At 38.8% G+C, this 22,197-nt stretch overlaps 3 protein-coding genes across 4 annotated transcripts; all 3 read left to right on the top strand.

Moving 5' to 3' along the window:
• Positions 1-1,438: 1,438 nt before the first annotated feature.
• LOC125477361 (sucrose synthase 2-like) lies at positions 1,439-6,768 on the top strand. Its single transcript, XM_048584374.1, is given in 16 exon segments — positions 1,439-1,817; positions 1,952-2,084; positions 2,428-2,579; positions 2,754-2,946; positions 3,192-3,310; positions 3,413-3,629; positions 3,788-3,883; positions 3,980-4,153; positions 4,340-4,456; positions 4,563-4,729; positions 5,009-5,112; positions 5,115-5,232; positions 5,389-5,710; positions 5,789-6,033; positions 6,113-6,251; positions 6,506-6,768. Coding segments are annotated over 16 exon segments (2,400 nt in total). The 5' UTR covers positions 1,439-1,752; the 3' UTR covers positions 6,545-6,768.
• An 842-nt stretch (positions 6,769-7,610) lies between these two features.
• On the top strand, positions 7,611-14,415 carry LOC103943694 (probable acyl-CoA dehydrogenase IBR3). 2 transcript variants are annotated; one of them, XM_048584559.1, is made up of 17 exons: positions 7,611-8,003; positions 8,131-8,265; positions 9,583-9,723; positions 9,866-9,997; positions 10,158-10,343; positions 10,561-10,665; positions 10,751-10,861; positions 11,074-11,172; positions 11,280-11,397; positions 11,526-11,794; positions 11,907-12,101; positions 12,393-12,535; positions 12,767-12,851; positions 12,931-13,140; positions 13,349-13,501; positions 13,718-13,822; positions 13,956-14,415. In XM_048584559.1, the coding sequence occupies exons 1-17, from the start codon at positions 7,893-7,895 to the stop codon at positions 14,145-14,147; spliced, it is 2,490 nt and encodes an 829-aa protein (XP_048440516.1). In that variant the 5' UTR covers positions 7,611-7,892; the 3' UTR covers positions 14,148-14,415. The 2 variants fall into 2 exon arrangements, with proteins under 2 accessions (XP_048440516.1, XP_048440517.1); XM_048584560.1 differs by having other exon boundaries at positions 7,613-8,003; positions 10,561-10,638.
• A 624-nt stretch (positions 14,416-15,039) lies between these two features.
• LOC103943729 (putative pectinesterase/pectinesterase inhibitor 28) lies at positions 15,040-18,057 on the top strand. The gene is made up of 2 exons (XM_009354068.3): positions 15,040-16,291; positions 17,201-18,057. Exons 1-2 carry the CDS (start codon positions 15,277-15,279, stop codon positions 17,896-17,898), a joined length of 1,713 nt encoding a protein of 570 aa, XP_009352343.2. The 5' UTR covers positions 15,040-15,276; the 3' UTR covers positions 17,899-18,057.
• Positions 18,058-22,197: the final 4,140 nt, after the last annotated feature.

The raw sequence follows: 22,197 nt of genomic DNA, 5'->3' as shown, positions 1-22,197 counted from the left end.
CCCAGGTGTTATGCGCTTATGAGTTTATGGAATTCATAGACTGCTTAGCTTGTTGGCAACTGATAAAGTTATGAATGAACACGAAAGATTGCTAACTAGTCAGAACAAAAGCGTATGGATCTTCGTGGGTAGTAATTTTCCCTCTCCCAGAGAAGAGCAGGCAATTTACCTTTCTTTTCAATTGGGTTGTAGATGCAAAGTTGCTCATTTTTCTTGTTTCAATTTTTTGGATGTATTCTGCCTTGTGATCGTTTAAACTAGTTAATCATGGAACAAATATGTAATCTATTGTGGCTAATTTGTAATCTATCTTGGTGAGAGACTGAGATCTCGAACCGTACCAAAATTCTAAAAAAAAATTGGAAATCCCAAAATTTCGGTTCGGTATTGAATTTTAAAATCCTATCTTGAAATTTATTGGTTTAGAATTCGGTTCAGGATCCCAACCCGAACTAGCTCTAAGCACAAGCTACATTTTTTTACTGAACATAACCATACATTTAAAACAACTACTTCCATTGTATACAACGTTATTGGAAATGCTCTATATCGCACATAGAACCTTTGAATGCTCGACTATGAAAAGGTAGGTAATTAAAACGTCCATATTTGAATCTTTTGTTCTGTCTTTTATTTTATCAAATTTGTTATCTGATGCATTGTAGTTAAATTTCGATTATTTTGTCATGTATTTTCAATATATGCAATCTCCTTTTTGTCACACCGGATTAAGAAAGAGTCTAATCATACTAATGTATTGTCTCAATAGCACTAACATTGACGTAAATGAATGTCATGTATTTAAATAGTAAATCATTTATTCTTTAAATAGTTATCAGTTACCAAATGCATTAAAGAATCTCTCCCATAATAAGGATCACCTCAAAAAAATTAATACATGTGAATAATCAGCCAAATGTCAGCAATTCGTGTCCAAATTCTTATTCTCGATGAAAAGTATCAAGCTAATTGTAATTCAATTTGGTCTTCACTTTTTAGTGTGAAAAACTAACAAAACTACTCAGATTAGTTTAGTTTGAATAAATTAATTGACTCAAATTGGTTTAAGTTCTCACTCATTTTCTTAGTGTAGCTTAAAATAATAATATCGCTTGTTTTAAGTGGTTTTACCCGCCTTTAAACTCAAAAACCTCTCTAAATTTGTTTTTTGTCAAATGATAAATTTGTTAGATTAGAGATTCACACTCACGCCGTGATGCAAGGGCAACACTCATCTCCACTACTGTGATAGAGAGTCACCTGTTAAAAAAATAATAATAAATAAAACTTCACTAAATTGGGCCTACATGCAAATTAAATGTTTTTGCTGGTTTGTTGTACCCACCCTTCAACCCAAAAACTTGCTTAGGCCCAATGCAGCCCAGTTCACGGCCATAGAGATCTCCGCCTGGGTGCCGAAAACTTCTGTTCTGATTTCAAATCGCGAGGGAAGAAGCGTCAGGACTCCTCAGCAGAACCTGCCCTTTTTCCAGAGGCATGCAGCCGCTGAAACACCGCCAGGTGCGGCTTCACATTTATCACCCTTTCTGTCCCTCAGTCTCTCTCTCTCTCTGATCACAGCAAAACAGTGGCCGCTTTTGTCTTCTTCCTCCCCTCTCGTTTTCCCCTTTGGCTATATATATTTGCTCTGCGCCCCTCCTCTCCTCCCCACCTTAGCCGTCCGCTCTCGCCCTTTTTTTATTTGCTCCACCGTCCCCTGCTTTCATCTCGCCGGAGCCTCCATTATCAGTCATGCGGAATACCATTCAGGACACCCTCGCTGCTCACAGGAATGAGCTTGTTTCTCTTTTCTCTAGGTGCATCTCTCTCACATTGCATTTCAAATGGAGGGTTCTTTCTAAAACTTAAGAATTTGATGTGGGTTTCGTTTTTGAGATTGGAATTGATGTGGGTTTCTGAGAAAGTTGAGATTTTTTGTTATGTTTGGAAGGTATGTTGCTCGAGGAAATGGGATTCTGCAGCCCCATCAAATGATAAACGAGCTCGAAAACGTGATCATGGACGATGAAGGCATGCTGAAGCTCCAAAATAGCTCCTTCAGCAAGGTCTTACAGTCTGCCCAGGTCAGTTTCTCACAACTAATGTACAATGTGCTCTTTTTTTTTTTTTTTTTTAGATTTTTGTAGGTCCCTCTTTATGTTTTACATGGTGTTTGAATGAGGATTTTAGGCTATTTCGGAGAGTTTTACTCTTTATGATTTCTTTGTTCAGCTTAGTTTTGGAGATTTTTGGATGTTGCTCAAGTATCTCTTTGTTTGCTGAGAAAATGATAAGTAAATTTTGAAAACATGAAGTTGCAATTTTGCAATATTTGTGACCCAAGAAAGCAGAAATCTTTGCTCTTCATGGCTTGTGAAAATTGTATTTGTTTTGGTTTTCTGATTTTGGTCTTTGCTTGTTATTTAGGAAGCAATTGTTCTTGCTCCTTTCGTGGCTCTTGCACTTCGTCCAAGACCTGGTGTTTGGGAGTATGTTCGAGTTAATGTGTATGAACTCAGTGTGGATCATTTGAGTGTTGCAGAATATCTTCGGTTCAAGGAAGAGCTTATGGACGGAGAGTAAGGGATCTCCTGTGTTAATCTTTGCTACTGAATTTGTAATTTGTGTCGAGTCTTTCTACTTTCTTATCTGGATTCTGGAGTAGCATTACATAGAGCGGCCTAGACAGTTTTTATTGTTCTTTGAATTCCATTATACATGAATGCATTCTCAATCTGAAATCATTGTCCTAGGTGCAACGATAAGTATGTGCTTGAACTTGATCTGGAGCCATTTAATGCATCATTCCCTCGACCAACCCGTTCTTCATCAATTGGAAATGGGGTTCAATTCCTTAACCGTCATTTATCTTCAATTATGTTCCGTAACAAAGAAAGTTTGGAGCCTCTTCTTGACTTTCTTCGTACACACAAACATGATGGCCATGTAAGTTTGAGTAAGCTGTGGGCTTTGCATGAATGAGCATTCCACTTTTTCAGTTATCATGCATTTCCCTTTAGTTTAATTTACCAGTCGTCTTTTCTCTTGCATTCAGGTTTAGTGTAAGTTTTTGGTTTTTATATTTTCCTTAACCTAAAGCCACATAAAGCCATATTTGAAGTAATATGACAATGAGGTTGTGAAGCACTCGTACCTTTGGACTGAATGATATTAGTTCTAAAATTTTGTAGGCAATGATGCTAAACGATCGGATTCAGAGCATACCCAGACTTCAGTCTGCTTTAGCAAAGGCAGAGGAATATCTTTCTAAGTTCCCGTCAACTACACCATATTCTGAGTTTGAATTTGAGTAAGCAAATCATCTAATTTCAACACTTCGATCTCCACTCCTTTAAAGGGATAATTTGATTGCTTTAGATGGCACATTTAATCATCTTTACACAATGTGCAGCTTACAAGGAATGGGATTTGAGAGAGGGTGGGGTGACACAGCACAACGGGTGTCAGAGATGGTGCATCTTCTCCTGGAAATTCTTCAGGCTCCTGATCCCTCTACCCTGGAAAACTTTCTTGGGAGGATCCCTATGGTGTTCAATGTTGTCATAGTGTCTCCACACAGCTACTTTGGCCAAGCTAACGTCTTGGGTTTGCCTGACACTGGAGGGCAGGTATTGCTGATGTACTTTTGACTATTTCATATCCACTTGTTTGTTGTGGGTCTTTCCTTTCCTATATTTTTATATAAACTATTAACAGATCCAGTAGTTTTACGAATCTTTTTGTCATAAAACCATGAAAAGGTTATATCTTTTCTTACTGATGGCAGGTTGTTTATATACTGGACCAAGTGCGTGCCTTGGAGAGTGAGACGCTTCTTAGAATACAAAACCAAGGATTGGATGTTATTCCAAAAATTCTGATTGTAAGTTCTTGAATGGAAGTTCATGCGACGTTAGTCGACATTAGGTGGTGTGTACCATTTTATACTACGTCATGTCCTTTTACTTGATGATGGCAGGTTACCCGACTGATACCTGATGCAAAAGGGACAACATGCAATCAAAGATTGGAAAGAGTCAGTGGTACAGAACACACACATATCTTGCGGGTACCTTTCAGGACTGAGAATGGAATTCTGCGGAAATGGATTTCAAGATTTGATGTGTGGCCTTACTTGGAGAACTTTGCAGAGGTAAGTCAAAAGGATAGGACTTTTCATTTTCATTTTTGGTGTGGATCTACCTTATTCCTTTTCCGTACCCTTTTTCACTGCTTGAATACTGAATAGCCATAACTTTATGATGCACGCTGTGGGTTCATAATAACTACTTGCGGTTTATAACATACTTACCGTTTCCTCTTACTGTGCTATTTTTAGGATGCCTCGAATGAAATTGCTGCTGAGTTGCAGGGTGTTCCAGATCTAATCATTGGAAACTACAGTGATGGAAATCTTGTTGCAACTCTGCTATCTTATAAACTGGGAATCACACAGGTGAACTTTAATTTTTTATTCATTATTTCAGATGCAACACAAAGATTGGTGGAAAAACAGTGGCATATATTGGAGTTAACTTTTCAAAACTGAATTCTCCATGTAGTGCAACATTGCTCATGCATTGGAGAAAACAAAGTACCCAGATTCTGATATATTTTGGAAGAAGCATGAAGATAAGTACCATTTTTCAAGTCAATTCACAGCCGATCTCATTGCAATGAACAATGCAGATTTCATAATAACCAGTACATACCAAGAGACTGCCGGAAGGTTAGAATTTCAGTCTAGTTCTTTTGGAACATGAATTGACCATATTTTTTTCGTCTAGTTCTGTCTAATCTCCAAATTTTTAATCTATTACCTGAAGTTTAACTTGAAATGTAGTAATATGATATGAGTTATGTTTGTGGTTAACAAGTTCAAAGACTTGTCTGTCACAATAAAGTGGATTGCATCATTTGCAGCATGTGGCCCATTATCCTTCTCCCTGGATTCTAGTCACTTTTTCTTGTTGCATTAAAAGATTAATATTCTTGTTCTTTATCTCAGCAAGAATAACGTTGGACAGTATGAGAGCCACACTGCCTTCACTCTTCCAGGGCTGTATCGAGTAGTTCACGGGATTGATGTTTTTGATCCCAAGTTTAATATCGTCTCCCAGGAGCAGATATGTGTATATACTTTCCATATTCTGACAAGGACAAAAGGCTTACTGCTCTACATGGGTCCATTGAAGAACTCTTATATGGTGCTGGGCAGAATGACGAGCATATGTGAGTATCTTCTAATGTTAAGTAAGAAAAGAACTTCTGTAAAACAATTAAAACCTTTTCGAGTGGCATTGAGATTTTATAGGTATTAGGGTTGCAACTTACATGTACTTCATTTTCATCACTCAATTGTCTGATACTCGTTTGATGGTGATGCAGTGGGCTGTTGAGTGATCGATCAAAGCCTATTGTCTTTTCCATGGCAAGACTTGATAGAGTGAAAAATTTAACTGGACTTGTTGAGTGCTATGCTAAGAGCACCAAGTTAAGAGAAAAGGTAAACCTTGTTGTGGTTGGTGGTTACATGGATGTCAAGAACTCTAGGGATAGAGAAGAAATTACAGAGATTGAAAAGATGCATGACCTCATTAAGAAATACAACTTGAGTGGCCAGTTCCGATGGATAGCAGCACAGATGAACCGTGCTCGTAATGGTGAGCTCTACCACTACATTGCAGACACAAAAGGCGTCTTTGTGCAGGTATGTGAAGTAGATATATAATGGTTTTATTTTAGTATCAAAATTCCATGTTTTACCCTATCTTCTTATTCACTGCAGCCTGCTTTCTATGAAGCTTTTGGCCTCACCGTTGTGGAAGCCATGACTTGTGGCCTTCCTACTTTTGCAACTTGTCATGGTGGCCCAGCTGCGATCATTGAGCACGGTACCTCAGGGTTCCATGTTGATCCCTATAACCCTGATCAAGTGGCTGAACTCCTGATTGACTTCTTTGATCAGTGCCAGAAGGATCCTGGCTACTGGGAAAAGATATCTCAAGCTGGGCTTAAACGAATTTATCAAAGGTTTCATACTTTCTGGCAGACTTTTGAAAATTCAATCTTTGTCAACCTCAGTGCACTAAACTCAAGCTCAATTCTGTAGGTACACATGGAAGATATATTCAGAGAGGCTGCTCACATTAGCTGGGGTTTATGGCTTCTGGAAGCATGTGTCTAAGCTTGAGAGGCGAGGGACAAGGCGATATCTGGAGATGTTTTACACTCTCAAGTACCGGAATCTGGTTAGTAATCATATAATATCCTTCCTCGTATTACTTCATGCACAAATGGCACTTGCATTCCATAGATTCCGTATAGTTCATGAATTGGTTTTATTTAATAATAGAACGGAAAAAACTAATCGTATTATGAATTGGTTAGTGACTGCACCTTGCACATTCAACCCTTATATAGTTGAAGAGAGTTGATTGAATTGAAATGGTAGAGGTCTCTCTCCTTGAAATGCTGCTGACCGTGCATTGTGATCATCTTTCAGGTGAAGTCCATTCCGCTGGCTGTTGACGAGCAGCATTGAACTGTTATACATGCCGATGAAGCTGTCAGTCAGCTTGTTACCGCTTAAGTATGCACTTGAATTTCTGGTGTTGGCGATCCTGTCTAACTGCTATGGACAGGACCATGTTGTTATTTCTTCTCGTTTGGTTTAAGATGTTGTAATTTCCCGTGGACCTTTGTAGTGTGTGTTAAATCCCCAAGCTTCGTGCTCTACCTTTAATAAGTTGATATTATGGTACTGAATCTCTTGAGTTTATGGACCTCTGAAGTTTCATTCCCTCACGTAGTTTGACACATTTAATATCCGAGCATTACTCTTTTTCCGACTCACAGATGATGGAGGACTCATGAGATTTCGAAACTCCCTCATTGAGGCCTCACTCTATGTGAAAGGGTGAGAGAGTTGGGAAAATAGCTGGTGATATGCATTCATGTTTGTGTCTAAAACGAAGTTGTTCCGGGATTGATTAAAGGATAAAAAATTGTGTGTATGGAAAACATTGTTTCCAATAATATAAAATGCTTATTTTGTGAGACTGTGAATCTTAATCACATATTTCACTTTCTTGAATGTGTTGCTTAAAGCTAAGAATTTAAAATGCTTCCAGGTCATGAAAGTGCTTTTTGAATAGATGCTTCTAGATCGCGAAAGTGGTTACATTGTTAAAACTGTTTGAAGTGCTATTTATAAAAACAATCTCAAACGACCTAGAAAGAGAGTAGAAACATATTTCTAATTAAAAAATTAGTATTTTGTTATAATGCATGTTTTTAATACAATTATCATTTCAACAATCAAATAATAATTGTACAAAATACGTGTAAATATTATATCATCTCGACCAAATAATAATTGTATTTTCCCCTCCCCATCTTTTTTATTTTAAGATATTTTTTTATTGATAGATATCTTTATTGACCAGTAATAATAATGCTCCTAATTTTAGAACTAAAATAAGAAAAATTTGTTGATTCTAAATGTATTGCCTGTTATGACAAAACATGAAGTGGACAGGGACAGACGGAACAGCCCAAAAAGTAGCCATCATGTCCAGTCTCCAACGTAAAGTACCGAATCGGTACATCCTCTTCTCCCTCGGGTTTCTTCCCTACGCGCTAACGAGACCGCTAAAGCCTAAAATCGAGACGTCCTGTAAAATCGCAGAAATCCTCGAAAACCCACGCGAGTACCTTTGTTTCCCTACTCGAGAGCGTATGCTTGATCCTCTGATGTAATTATGGGTGATGTTTTCGAGGTAAATGACACCTGCTCAAACGATTAAGAGCAGAAGCTGCAGAAGAAGAAGAAGAAGAAGAAGAAGAACGAGACGACACCGTTTAATTCGAAGGCCTGAACTTCGTTCGAAATGGATCATCGTCGTGCGCCTCTCGATTTCGACCTCAACTCCTTGCTATCCTACGCCTCCGCCAACGTTCTTGGCTTCCCTCCCTCTCCCTCCGATTTCACAGTCTCTAAGGTTCTCCATCTCTCTCTCTCTCTCTCTCTCTCTCTCTCTCTCTCTATCTATCTATATATATATATATATATGTTTGTGTATGTACCTTCTGGATTTTGATTTGGGATTGCGAATTACGACATGATAGTTCGGGCATGGGCAATCGAATCCGACGTATAAGATAGAGGCAGGGTCGGGGGCATCGCTGAAACGCTACGTTTTGAGGAAGAAGCCGCCAGGGAAGTTGCTCCAGTCTGCTCATGCCGTCGAGAGAGAGTTCCAGGTCAGCTCTCCCTCTTGTTTATTTTCTGACTCGCAATTCTATCTGCTCTGTTTGGTTGCCGATAAAGTGTAGGAAAAGAAGATACTTTATTTTGTGTGGCTGATGTTCCTTTGTTATCAAAATTTAAACGGGTGTAGTCAATTTGGATCTCAGAGGATTTTAATAGACATTTTTAAGTGACAAATTTCAAAGGATTTTAATAGATTCTACAAGTCTATACAGATTTTGGTAAATTTATATGGATTTCTATTATAGATTTGTATGGATTTGTATGGATTTTTTTATGGATTTCTTAAGATTTGTGTAGACTTCTTTCATGAATTTTCATCAAAGTTACAAGTGGCTAATAGGTTTCTTCCCAATTTGTTCTTCCACCATTTCAAATTATAAGTTACACATATCAACCCAAAATCTAAGCAACATCAAATTCATGTCAAAAATTGCCACAACATTACAAACAATGTCTTTCCATTTTCTAATCAAACAGAAACAAACATAATTGGCAAAATACACGAATTGAATCAAATCCAAATAAAAAAACCCAATATTTTTTCAATTGCATGCGTCTAACCCACCCAAAAATTGTTTGGTAAATTCAAATTTTTTCTTCACCCCAAAAAATTCAAGTTTTCTCTCTTATTAAAGAAAAACATTGTCTTGGTAAACAAAACAGACATATTCCAAAAGAATAATCAAAGTAGAAACTGTGAAGAAAGAGTGAACTGAAAAATCAAGAGGGTAAGAACACGCCCAGGTTGTGAATATATGCAACCTTCCTCCTCTAAAAAACTTTCAGAAAAAATACATCCCAAAACGAACTCTGAAGAAAACAAACCCTAATTCGGTGAAAGATTGGTCTGCAAACAGAAGAAAGAAGGAGAAGGCAAACCCTGTTGTGTCTCTGGTGGAAGACAATACCACGAAAAGAAATCAGTGGGGTAATGGTTGGATTCTTGATGGCATTTGGTATTTATACCACCACCCTCAAATCCATCAAAATCCCTCTCCCATTAAAATCCTAGCAAATCTTTGGTATTCTCACTACCCCTATAATTGTGTGGACTTTTTTAAAATCCTAATCAACTACCCTTAGATTTGGATGTATTCTTTAAAATCCTCTTAAATCCTAATTTGACCACACCATAATTTCAAAGTCTTTTAAAATCCTCTTTCAAAATCATGATTGACTATCCCTAGATTTTAAACTCTATTAAAATCCTACGAAATCCTAATTTGACTACACCCTCAATTTATTAAGATGATTTTCTGTTCGCTGACAAAGGTTCGATTTTTTATCTTTTCTGTTTGGAATTACAGGTTCTTCAGGCATTGGGTAATCATACATTGGTTCCGGTTCCAAAAGTTTACTGTTTATGTACCGATTCAAGTGTCATCGGAACCCCCTTTTACATCATGGAGTTTCTGGAAGGGCGCATTTTTCTCGACCCCAAGCTTCCGGTACCAATTTACTCTGTCAAGTTATGGTTATTGTTCGTATTAAATTGGTGTTATAGATTTGGTGCCGGTTGGTTTTTTTTTTTTTTTACTCTATTTAAATTTTTCTATTTGAGTACAATTTGTTAAATTTGCTTTTGATCAGGGTGTAGCACCTGAGAGGAGGAGGGTACTTTACCAAGCAACTGCAAGAGCTCTAGCATCCCTACATTCTGCTGATGTTGATGCCATCAGTCTAGGAAAATATGGGCGTCGTGACAACTATTGCAAACGACAGGTGCATAAATGTTGTTTTCTGAATCATAGACGAAAATTTACTTAATATGCTTGTATAGTTGTATTGGAACCTAATATATGCCTAAAGGAGCTGTACGTCAATATTAGTTTTTCTTATAACTTAGCGGGGCTTATGAACCCTATGCTTTTGCTTTTCTTAGGTAGAGAGGTGGGCAAAGCAATATATTGCCTCAACTGGTGAGGGCAAGCCCAAGAGAAATCCGAAGATGTTTGAGCTGATTGATTGGTTACAGCAGAACATTCCTCTTGAAGATTCTTCTGGGGCAGCAGCAGGCTTAGTTCATGGGGACTTTCGCATTGATAATCTTGTGTTTCATCCTATTGAGGTTTGGTACTTCGAGAGACCTTATTCATTTGAGTGCTTAAGTGGAGATACCCATATACATGCTTGTTTGTGTTCTTGAAGTCAAATATAGAGAACTTTTCCTAATCAGTCTGCTTCTTATCTGGACTCAAATCTTTTGAGGATTATGCATTTCAGTCATCAAAAGTTGTGTTCAGTGACAAAATACAAACTCTCTCTGAATAACTCTTACTGTGCAGGATCGAGTGATTGGCATTCTTGACTGGGAATTATCTACTCTTGGAAATCAAATGTGTGACGTTGCTTATAGCTGTTTGGTAGTTGACCAAGTTTCAAACTTAACCGTCTGGCTTCTGGATAGTTGAATAATGTATTATCATGGGCATTTTCCGCTTTAATAATTTAATTACCACTTTAAATCCTTTGCAGCCTTACATCGTGGACATCGGGGCTGAAGTTGGTGAAGGTTTGGAACACACAGGGGTTCCAGAAGGGATTCCTTATCAGGCAGAGTATGTAGCAGAATACTGTTCTTCATCAGTAAGTCATTTTCGTAGTCTAATTTACACTTTCTTTTTATGGTAATTTATGTCCATGAGAATTTTAGCCTGCATAAGTAGTTGTCAAAGGCGTTAAGAATAATATAGATGGGTGTTAATGCAGATACTTGCCCGATAGATAGCTCTTTTGGGTAGTTTATTTTCTGTTTTTGATGAATTCTATTCAGTTACAATGCAAATGCGGCAATGCAGGGAAAGCCATGGCCTTTTGCTGAGTGGAAGTTCTATGTTGCCTTCTCCTTATTTCGAGGAGCATCAATTTTTGCAGGGATATATAGTAGATGGATTATGGTAACTTCTGAAGCAATTGTTTGACATTGAATTTTAGTTCAGTGCAAAACACTTTCATCAAGGGATGATGGAAAAAAGGATTAAGTGGTAGGTTCATTACAATGCAGGGTAATGCTTCTGGAGGAGAGAGTGCCCAGCATGCTGGGGACAGAGCTAATTTTATTATAGACTATGCATGGAAATTTATTCGACGAGAATCTGTGCTTCCCAAGAATCCTCCGTCAGGTAGCTATGCCATCTAACAATTTTGTGTTCCTTGAAATGCATGTTTTCTGTATATGGATCAATTATTTTTCTCAATTTTCAAACATAATGACTTGCAAGAGTATTGACATACCAAATTGTGGCCTAAGGTGCTTCCCTTGCTCAAGACTACTTGAAAAGATTTGGACAAGAGAGTGATGATCAAGGATTTTCAAAAGGGGGAGGGAGGTTTGTCCCCAGTAAAGGGGTTTCAGAATTGAGAAACAGGTTGATAAAGTTCATGGAAGATCACATTTATCCCATGGAACAAGAATTCAACAAACTTGCCGAGTCTAGCTCACGTTGGACGGTTCATCCAGGGGAGGAGAGGTTAAAGGAGCTAGCAAAGAAAGAAGGCCTCTGGAACTTATTTATACCTGTATGTGTTTGTTGTTCATTTTTCTGAGTTTGGAGACTAGTTTATTGTATAATGCAGAATAATTTTCTTTCCAGTGGACATAATTGGTTTCTATCCTTGTACTTGTGTGAAGTTTGACAGTGCTGCCAGGGCCAGAAAATTAATTTTTGATGGAAGCAATCATCTTTTATCAGAGAATTCCTCCAATCGCTTATTTGGCGCAGGTCTTTCAAACCTTGAATATGGATATCTTTGTGAGATCATGGGTCGTTCAGTTTGGGCTCCACAAGTGTTCAATTGTGGTGCACCTGACACGGGAAATATGGAGGTATGAAAGTTTTTAGATTACCAACTGCTTACGAATGATGAACCAGCGGTACCGCCATTTTTCTATCTGGAAAAGCATCTCGTGATCCTCATGAGGTCATTGTCTAGAGGATGATTTGGGGAAAGATTAATAAGTGCTTTCTTTTTTGGGATTGCTTTGTCTAATGATATGCAGATGAACATATTTTAATAGTGCAATGGTTAAACTTTATATACTCTCTTGTGAAACATGTCTGGCCTTTTGCATATATATATATATATTGATCTGTTCTACACTTAACTTTTGCATTAGGTATTGTTGCGCTATGGCAGCAAGGAGCAGCTACTTGAATGGCTTGTTCCTCTGCTTGAGGGGAAGATTCGGTCAGGATTCGCAATGACGGAACCCCAAGTTGCATCCTCTGATGCAACCAATATCGAGTGTTCTATTAAAAGGTGAGTTTATGCAGCATCTATGGTGATGGCAGTGTCCTCTTTCTCAAAATCATTGAATTCAACACAGCAGCTTTTATGAAATTATACAGGAAATGCATCTCGAATCACAACATTTCATCCAAGCTTCTTCACAGATATTTGCAATCACTGGATGTGTTATATTCCATTTCCTTCAAGTTTCCGCTAGATATATATTTAATATTTTATATTGGCTCTGAATTGCATGTACAGAGAAGGAGATTCGTACATCATCAACGGAAAGAAATGGTGGACAAGTGGCGCTATGGATCCGAGGTGTAGAGTTCTTATAGTCATGGTTAGTTCTTGTATGCCATTTAATTACTCGTTCAATTCATTGTTAATTTTATTAATAAAGGTTATCGAATACTATGTAGGGGAAAACCGACTTCAATGCTTCCATGCATAAGCAGCAATCTATGATCTTAGTGGATATCCAGACTCCAGGTGTACACATAAAGAGACCACTTACGGTTTTTGGCTTTGATGATGCACCTCATGGGCATGCAGAAGTATTATTTGAGAATGTACGTGTCCCGGCAAAAAATATTCTACTTGGAGAAGGACGCGGGTTTGAAATCGCACAGGTATTGTTCTTCATTGCTCTTTGATCAGCTCCAGTGTCCTGTTAGGATCTTATGGCATTTGTAGCACCACATGCTGATGTGACCGTGAATTAGTTTCAAATCGTATGTGGCCAGAGCTTGTTGGTTTTGTGACTGAACGTATCCTAGGTTCACTCTGCAGAATCTTCGAATTGCTTTAGTTATTGATGATAAATTAAAATTCTTGCAGGGTAGACTAGGCCCAGGAAGGTTACACCATTGCATGAGGCTGATAGGAGCTGCCGAGCGTGGCATGCAGCTAATGGCTCAAAGGGCTCTTAGTAGAAAAGTTTTCGGGAAGTTGATTGCTGAACAAGGCTCATTTCTTTCAGATATTGCAAAGGTAATGATGATTTTGCCCCCTTTAATAGCGTACCTGAGAAACTTTTGTTTCTACAAAGAGAGACTAATCATGCAACACAGATCAAATCAGACTTCAAGTCTTTCCAGCCATTTAAATGATTTAAGAAGTGATCCAATTTGAATTTTTAGATTCATCTCTTGGACACTTGTTATAAGAATGTTGGCACTCGTTCTTAATCCGCTTTCTGTCTTTCAGTGTCGAATTGAGCTAGAGAAGGCCAGATTGTTGGTTCTGGAGGCAGCTGACCAGCTTGATAGACTTGGAAACAAAAAGGCCCGAGGAACTATAGCAATGGCAAAGGTACGTACAGTTTGTAGAATCTTAACAGGGTGTGGGGCAAGAGTTTGGTGTAGTGTTCTTTTAACTCTCAATCAGAATGCGTGTATATACACCGAATATGTACTTCTTTCTAAATTTGTGTCATTTGGAGCAGGTAGCAGCCCCAAACATGGCGCTAATGGTGCTCGACATGGCAATGCAAGTGCACGGTGGCGCTGGCTTGTCTTCCGACACTTGTCTGGCACATCTTTGGGCCACGGCAAGAACATTGAGAATCGCAGATGGTCCAGATGAAGTCCACTTGGGTACTATCGCCAAGTTAGAACTACGGAGAGCCAAACTCTGAATCTTTCAGACCAAACTTTCAACAAAACAAGAACCTTTCTCCTTTCATAGTCGAGTGCGTGCAAGTCGCGTGCTTCGCCCGAAAACGCTTTTCCCCAATAGGCATACTGTTCAAACTTACAGTTGATAAATATTATCAATAATGTACTCCTTTTTACATGTTTAGGAGTAATAATCTTCATCCAGCTACTTATTCACTTTTTGTATGTCGTCCAATAACGAGTACTATTTCTCCTATTGAAGTAAATGTTATGAATTTACTTTCACCAGTCGATAAAACAGCATCATCTACACCTACAAGATCATTTCCATTTTTCGCAAAGCATGTAAAAGAATCATCTGTATATCAAGAAAGGTAAAGGTAAACACAATTTATTAATGGTAAGTGAGAGGTCTTTGGTATTCCTTTTCAAGTCGATACTCATCTTTGGAAGATAAATTATACGTACAAAAGGTAGCTAGAGTATTTGCTAAACTTAATTACGCAAGTTAATCAAAATCTCAAATACCTGAACAAAACGCGTACGTGTTAATTTTATCGAATTACATGTCCCAACTTTATGTATTAACTAGCTAGCTAAATGAAATTTTCTGGTAACACTACGGCAGTGCACGATTAATGGAGATGCGGAGTTAAATATTACCACTCATTAATCTGAGAAAAAAGTGGATCACGAACTCAGACTACATAGTTAGACACCAATTAGTCATTACAAAGTTAAGTTACCCTAATTTGGGCATAATCCAATATTAGAAAGCATGATTAACGACCATTAATTTTGTCTGGACTGGAGACTGATCAGCGACCTCCCATGCACCTTAACATTTCCTAACAGAAATAACTTGCGCTCAGAAATTTGTGGTCTAGGGCTCCCTATAAATTCCATCACCATCCCACCATTCCAAACCAGACCAGAGCCAAAGGGGCACCAGACCCTCCAACAAGAGAAGCCCCGGCAGCGCTCTGTAGCTCACCGGAGAAAGAAGAAAAATTCATCAAAAAAGAAAGAAACACACACCTTTCTGCTTCAATTGATTATTTTTCTTTCTCGATCACACCTGTTACTAGCGCTGTTTTCTTTTCTCTTTTTTTTTTTTTTTTTGTATTATTTTAATTTAAATCACTCAAGATGGCAGCTAGTCAAGCAAAGAAGAAGAAGATAGCCGTCATCATCGTATCGGTTGTACTTCTGGTGGCGATGCTAGTGGCGGTGATAGTGGGTGTCAAAATGGCCAAAAAAGGCGGCAACAAGAAGGCTCCAAAGGTTGGCAAGTCGAAAAAGGCCATCGAGACCATATGCCAGCCCACCACCTACAAAGAAACCTGCCAGAGCAGCCTCGAGAAGGTGGCTGGTGACAGCACGGACGCCAAGGACCTGATCAAGGCCGGCTTCCAGGTGGCAGCAGACGAAGTTAACGAGGCGATCAAGAACTCGGACACCTTGAAAGAGCTTGCCAAGGATCCAATGGCCAGCCAGGCTTTGGACTTGTGCAAGCAACTGTTGGACACCGCAGTTGAGGATCTCCACGGTGCGGTGGATAAGATGGGGTCATTCGATCCTAACAAGACCAATGACTACCTTGAAGATCTCAAGGTGTGGCTGAGCGCCGCCGTCAATCACCAGGCAACCTGCCTTGACGCGTTTAAGGACACCAAGGGTGAGGCCGGTGAGAAAATGAAGGGCTTTTTGAAGACAGCGCAAGAACTCACCAGCAATGGACTTGCCATGGTCTCCGAAATCTCTGGTCTCGTCGGATCCCTTCACTTGAACTCTCACCGCCGCCTCCTGTCGTCGTCAAATGGCGGCCCGAAAAAGTGGCATGATAAGACAGTGCCAGGGTGGATGAGTGATCGCAAGCTTGATCTCTTGACTGCCACTCCGGAGAGCCTGAAGCCCGACCTGGTTGTGGCTCAAGATGGGACTGGCAAGTACAAGACCATCAACGAGGCCTTGAAGGAGGTCCCACCGAATAGCAAGAAGACCTTTGTGATTTATATTAAGGGGGGAGTGTACAAAGAGATTGTCGTCGTTAACAAGCAAATGACCAATGTTGTGATGATTGGTGACGGCCCAACCAAGACCAGGATCAGCGGAGGCTTGAACAAGGCGGATGGTGTCTCTACAGAGAACACCGCAACCTTTGGTACGTAACGCTTAACATATTCATGCACCGAATTTTTTTGGGGGAAAATTCATGCACAAAATTGTTCACAAACGATGTTGCAGTACCAAAAAAATAAAAAAAATTCAGACAATAGCCAATAGCATACAGCAGTGGGACAAAATTACAAAGATAATTAGACTTGTTTGGTACTCTACTTGAATTTAACTTTTTAAACTCAAAAACGTTTTTTAAGTTCAAGTCTTAAAAACTTGTTTGGTTAGACTATTTTCAAGAATTGAACTCAAGATCAACTTAAGAAAATAGACTATTATCTAAAAACACAAAAAGTAAGTTTTAGAGTTTTTAAACTTAAAACCCAATCCTTTGTTTTCTCTCTCATCCCTCATCTCTCACTCCAAATCGATTTCTCTCTTTTTCATTCTTCCTCTCCTCTCTTTTTCTTCTCTATCTTCTCATTCTTTCGCTCTTCTTCTTCATTCTCTTTCCTTCCTTCTCACTTCATTCTCTCTCTTCTTCTCTTCTCTCTTCTTTCTCTCCCCTCCTAATCTTTTTCTTCTCCGATCATCTCTCTTCTCTGATCCTTTCTTTCTTTCTTTCCACCTCTCTCCTCTTTCTCCCTCTTCTATGACCCCTTCTCTTTAGATTTCTTTGTCCAGTTTAAATTTTAAGATTTAAGAAAATTCTCATACCAAACCAGTTTTTGAGTGTTAAAAAAAATTATCTTTAAGAGACGTTCTTAAGAAATGTTTTGAAAAATGATGAAAATATTTTAATAGTATACCAAACAGGTATTTAGTAACCGGCCTAGTTGTCACATTAATTAATTTATATTGGTTACTTTAGAGTCGAAGGGGTTGAATTGTGATTAGCTATGCATTCTAACTCTACCTCATTTTCTCACCCTCTTTTTTCACTTCGTTCCTACAGCCGCACTTGGAAACTATTTCATTGCCAAGGGAATAGGGTTCGAGAACACAGCAGGACACATAAAGCACCAAGCTTTGGCATTGCGTGTGCAATCCGACTTCTCCATCTTCTACAACTGCCACATGGACGGATTCCAAGACACCCTCTGCACCGAAGCGTACCGCCAATTCTACCGCGACTGCACCATCACTGGCACCATAGACTTCATCTTCGGCGATGGAGTGGCTGTTTTCCAAAACTGCAAGATGATGGTGAGAAAGCCAGCGGAAGGACAGTCTTGCATGGTGACAGCACAAGGCAGGACCGACCACAACGAGATCACCGGCATGTTCCTCCAAAACTGCACTATCACCGGTGAGCCGGACTATATGAATGTGAAGGAAAAGAGCAAGGCATATTTGGGGAGGCCATGGAAAGACTTTGCAAGGGTGATTGTGATGCAGTCATCCATTGACGAAGCCATTGTACCTGAAGGGTGGTCAGAATGGGTTGGTAAAAAAACCAACCAAAAATGCTTCTATGGTGAGTACGGCAACCGGGGTCCTAGGGCTGACATGACCAAAAGGGTCAAATGGCCGACCGTCAAGGCGCTTACTTCTGATAAAGTCGCGGCTTTCACCCCTGCTAAGTTGTTTCTAGGTGTTGATTGGCTGAAGCCCAGTGGGGTTCCATATGTTCCTGGCATGATGCCCGTGTAGATCCCAAATGAAAAGCTTGGGACACCAATTTTTTTCATATAATGTTACAAGGCCAATGTTTCATGTATAAGAAGAAAAAAAATACAAATTAGTGATATTGTCTTGTGATTTTGTGGAATACCTTTTTCATTCCAATTACACATACGAACCGAGTTATGAAATTAACTTTTTTTATAGAGATGATGGATAGGACCATCTTTAAGATTCTAGAGATCTTATGAAGAATTATATATAAGATCCTTTTTCAAAGTATTCAAAAAAAAAATCAAGAAATTTATTTTTGGATAAGTATTAATGCCATAAAGCAAAACATATAACAACAATTGAAGCAAATTTTAAAACACATTGATTATCAATCAACAAAACTTATCATCACTTTTGCAAAATATCATTAGATAACAAGTAACAACCAAAAGAACTTCAAACTAAACACCAGCATCAAATAACTTGTTGGAAATGTGCCCTAAAACCAATCATATGATGATACTTTATGGACATTTCACATGTTAAACTAATCTAGTTTAATATTAAGGGCAAACATTATTGTTTGAGCCATCTCATATAAATGTTATATGCTTAAACGATAAGTCCAAGGAATATGTGATTGGGAGAATGCGATCTAAAGAAGTTAGATTCATGAGACCATTCTTTCGTAGACACATCCTAAACGTTCCTGATCATAGGATTGCCAATTGGGCATTGACAGTCCGTTAAGATCAGTACGTGCTGTGTCTTCTCTCAGGGAGAGTGACTAGTCTCGAGTCATTGGTGTGAGTGACACCAAGACAAGCATGTAGGTGCTCAATAGAGAATGAGTTCACTGAACACGATCAACGAGGAGTTCTCATATTCATGTCACATGAGAACTCATGGTTGGGATAATGCAAAGTAGTCTTTTGACCTGAGGCATCACAGTTGTCTTGTGGTTAGGTACTTGATCTTTGATTATGTCAAAGTCACTCTATCAGGGTGTCCACGACATCGTCGGGGTTAAGCCACTTAGCCATGGAGGCAAGTGAATGCGCAACAAGGGATCTCTAACCTTCAAACTGTTTGAGGGAGAATATTCTATGATATGATTTAGAATCTCTGGGCAGAGTATGAATGAGATGTTGGAATGCGTTTCAGATCACATTCAAGGTAATCATATAAGTACAAGATTCACATTGGATAGAAGACATGAATAAACTATCAAACCAAACAATATGGTCAAGAGTATTGTATTAGAGAAAGACCGTATTGCATTTGTAATCCTAAAACTGAATAGGTTCTCCACCTCTTCTGATTAGCTTGGGTAACCATGACATGCTGCTAGGCGTCAACCATGGTTTGTGGAAGCCCTAAACGTGTATAATCACTAACGGGAGAATTGAAAGTAAGTTTCAATTCACAATCGATTAGAAAGAGTTTTTTAATCGCCCACTGCCTCGCTAAAAGGAACCTAATGGATCGTTCACCGAGTAAGGTAGAGTTTGAAGAAACAACAGAGATGAGTAAGAATAATTAAATGGTTTAATTATTTATCTAAGGCTAGGATTAATTAATATGTTAATTAATCAAACGAATAAGTTCGTTAAAGACCTCGGGTTAGTTTTGGGCCGCAATGCCCAATGAGATTTGAATGTCAAGCCCATTAACTCAAGTTGTATGACAACTTGAATAAACAAAGGGCTTGAAAGCCCAATAAACCCTATAGGCCGGCCATGTTAGAAGAATAGGGCTTTTAGTCCATTAGGTCACTTATTTGAAGGGACTATATAAAGGACTTTATAGCCTAAAATTGACATATGGTAATTTTTGGGGAAAGGATGAGAACACAAGCTCTCTTTTCTCTCTAAAATTTCGGCCACCTTGGAGGGATCATCTAGCAATCAAACTCCTTCAAGGTCACTCATTTCTTCTTCATTATGCCTTGGTGATGAATCATTAGAGGTTCTCAATTTTGGGAACTTGGAGAAACCTTTTCATCCATCCAAATCCATGGATCTAAGATGCAAGGAATGAAGGCCCTCTCTTTGGGTGATTAGCCTTTGCTTATGCAAAGAGGAATCTACAAAGGTATTGATTTCTCAACTCACTTTGTTTTGAGTTGAGTCTTGGTTCACCTATCTACTAGGCTTTGAAGTTCATGGGTTAAGTTTTGTTTTTGAGTGCATATAAACATGATTCCGCCTTTTAATTGTTAATTGCATGTTGTTGATGTTGCTCAAATGAACTTGTTTTTCACAAATCTTCCTTCATAACTAACCCTCAATGAGGTGACCTTTGGAGTCTTCCCTTCTGAATCTGTCATTGTCCTTGCATTTAATGCGTCAAAATGCAGATTGGACTTACTAGTTGTCCCTCCATTGGGGTGACATGTGGCAATGAGGTGGCTTCCGTAAACCTACTTGCGTTATGACATGGCCGAGTACCATGCTTGGTTTGCAAGTTGGTGAGAGTCCGCACCCAAGTGTCTCATCTATCAATTTTTCTAACCTTTCATTGATTCTTGTTCCCTCATTTGGCCATCACACATATTAAGGTTGTCGCCTAAGTAGACTGGTCCTTCCTTCTCTTGGGGTATTGTGTCTGGAGGCAGACTGTCTGCCCACCTATTCGGGTGCCCTTCCCATCCTCTCCTATTTGTGCAGTCACGGTTAAGCCACATCAACATTTTATATTCCTATTGCTTTTTGTCTTATTATCTCTATAAAAAAAATCAATATAAAATGTTGACGTGGCTTAACCGTGACCGTACAAAATAGGAGGGGATGAGAAAGGCACCCAAACAGGAGGGCAGACAATATGCCTTCATTGTGTCCACAAGCTGTCAGAAGTTATTCCATTCCTTGGTGCTCCAACAATATTATTGAAACCAAATTTGCGCATTGCCGCAGATGGTGGAGGCACAAATCCTAGCAACTTGCAAAATAGTGAATAATTGTGAGCAAGCCTAAGACTAGGGGATGAGGATGTGCCGACCAAAGACTATTCGACAGTCAAGTTAGAAAGCAAGTTTTAAGACTCAAACAATGGACAAAAGAATTACAGTACAGAGATTGCATTACCAAAGAGCAACCCTAGATAAGCGTATTTAAGAGAAACTTTTTTAGGACAGAATTCTCGTTCTAAGCTGGGAGAATCCTATAAGATATTTAGAAGTAAATATTGCACCCTTTTAGAAATTGTGATTACTTGTCGCACACGTCAACTCCAAGATTATAGGAACTCCAAGACTCATAACATTTTTCACAAATTTTACAGATATTGTGTCTTGCTGAGCAAGCATGGTCATTCTAGCAAAATCGTTTGGACTTCAACTTATAGTCCTGGAACAGGATAATGGTGGCATCACTACTCCGTCTGATCCAACTCTGCTTGGAACTATTGAGTCCATGACTAGACTTCTGAGGTAATTGTAGGGGTGGTTCGGTATAGGATACCGAACCGAAAGTAATATCCCGAATCCCAAACCGAAATCTTTTGGGATGGGAATTTGAAGACCAATCCCAAACCAAAATTTCGGGAATCCTGAAATATTTTCTGGATTTCGAGACAAATCGGGAATCCCAAATTAAAATATGAAATTATGAATTATTCTTCAAATATATAATTTAAGAAAACATTCATGAACTAGGAATGTCATTTCATTCACACTACCATTTAATCAAATATTGGCATGCTTGATTGTTTTTATCAGAGTCAAAATTCAAATTAATTAAACCCTTTTGACAATCTGTTAAGAGACAAAAGAATCAAACATTCTGAAATCATTAGCCATGACAGCAGCAATAATAAAATCCAAATGAATATCAAACAGAACATGAAAAATATGCAAGGTGTAAGGCATTCCAGGTTCCAGAGCATGAATTAGAAACTACTAGCATCAATTATAAAAGAATAATATATAATATATATGTATAAATTAATAATATATAATTTCGGTTTGGTATGGGATTCTCGAAATATTGAGAAGCCAATCCCAAATCCCATACCAAAATTTCGGGATCGGTTCGGGATAGCATCCCGAAAATTTCAGGATTTTCGGTTTGGGAAATTTTTGGTTTGGGATCGGGATTTTTTCGGTTCGGTTTGGGATTTTCGGGAATTTTTTCGACCCCTAGGTAATTGTATTCCGATCAGCCTTACTCCGACCCTAAAAAATAATGGTTCACAATTATCCCTAAATGTTTATCTGAAAGGCAACCTCTTCCCCTTGAGGATAGATAGTTAACCAAAGACCATGCATTTCGCAGTAAGTTGGAATACGTATCGTTTAGTCTTCTTTCTTTGTGTGATAATCCAATTCCTTGGGGC

The sequence above is a fragment of a genome, unplaced genomic scaffold (genome assembly GCF_019419815.1).
Source record: "Pyrus x bretschneideri cultivar Hongxiangsu unplaced genomic scaffold, Pyrus_bretschneideri_v1 Contig21, whole genome shotgun sequence".
Classification (NCBI taxonomy): Eukaryota; Viridiplantae; Streptophyta; class Magnoliopsida; order Rosales; family Rosaceae; genus Pyrus; species Pyrus x bretschneideri.
This window is presented reverse-complemented; position numbering and strand designations above follow the sequence as displayed.

Coding starts and splice junctions, on each gene's coding strand:
- LOC103943694 (XM_048584559.1), top strand. CDS start 7,893: ATGGATCATCGTCGTGCGCCTCTCGATTTCGACCTCAACTCCTTGCTA. Junction 8,266..9,582: donor CCGTCGAGAGAGAGTTCCAG/GTCAGCTCTCCC, acceptor TTGGAATTACAG/GTTCTTCAGGCATTGGGTAA. Junction 10,666..10,750: donor ACCAAGTTTCAAACTTAACC/GTCTGGCTTCTG, acceptor AATCCTTTGCAG/CCTTACATCGTGGACATCGG.
- LOC103943729 (XM_009354068.3), top strand. CDS start 15,277: ATGGCAGCTAGTCAAGCAAAGAAGAAGAAGATAGCCGTCATCATCGTA. Junction 16,292..17,200: donor AGAGAACACCGCAACCTTTG/GTACGTAACGCT, acceptor TCGTTCCTACAG/CCGCACTTGGAAACTATTTC.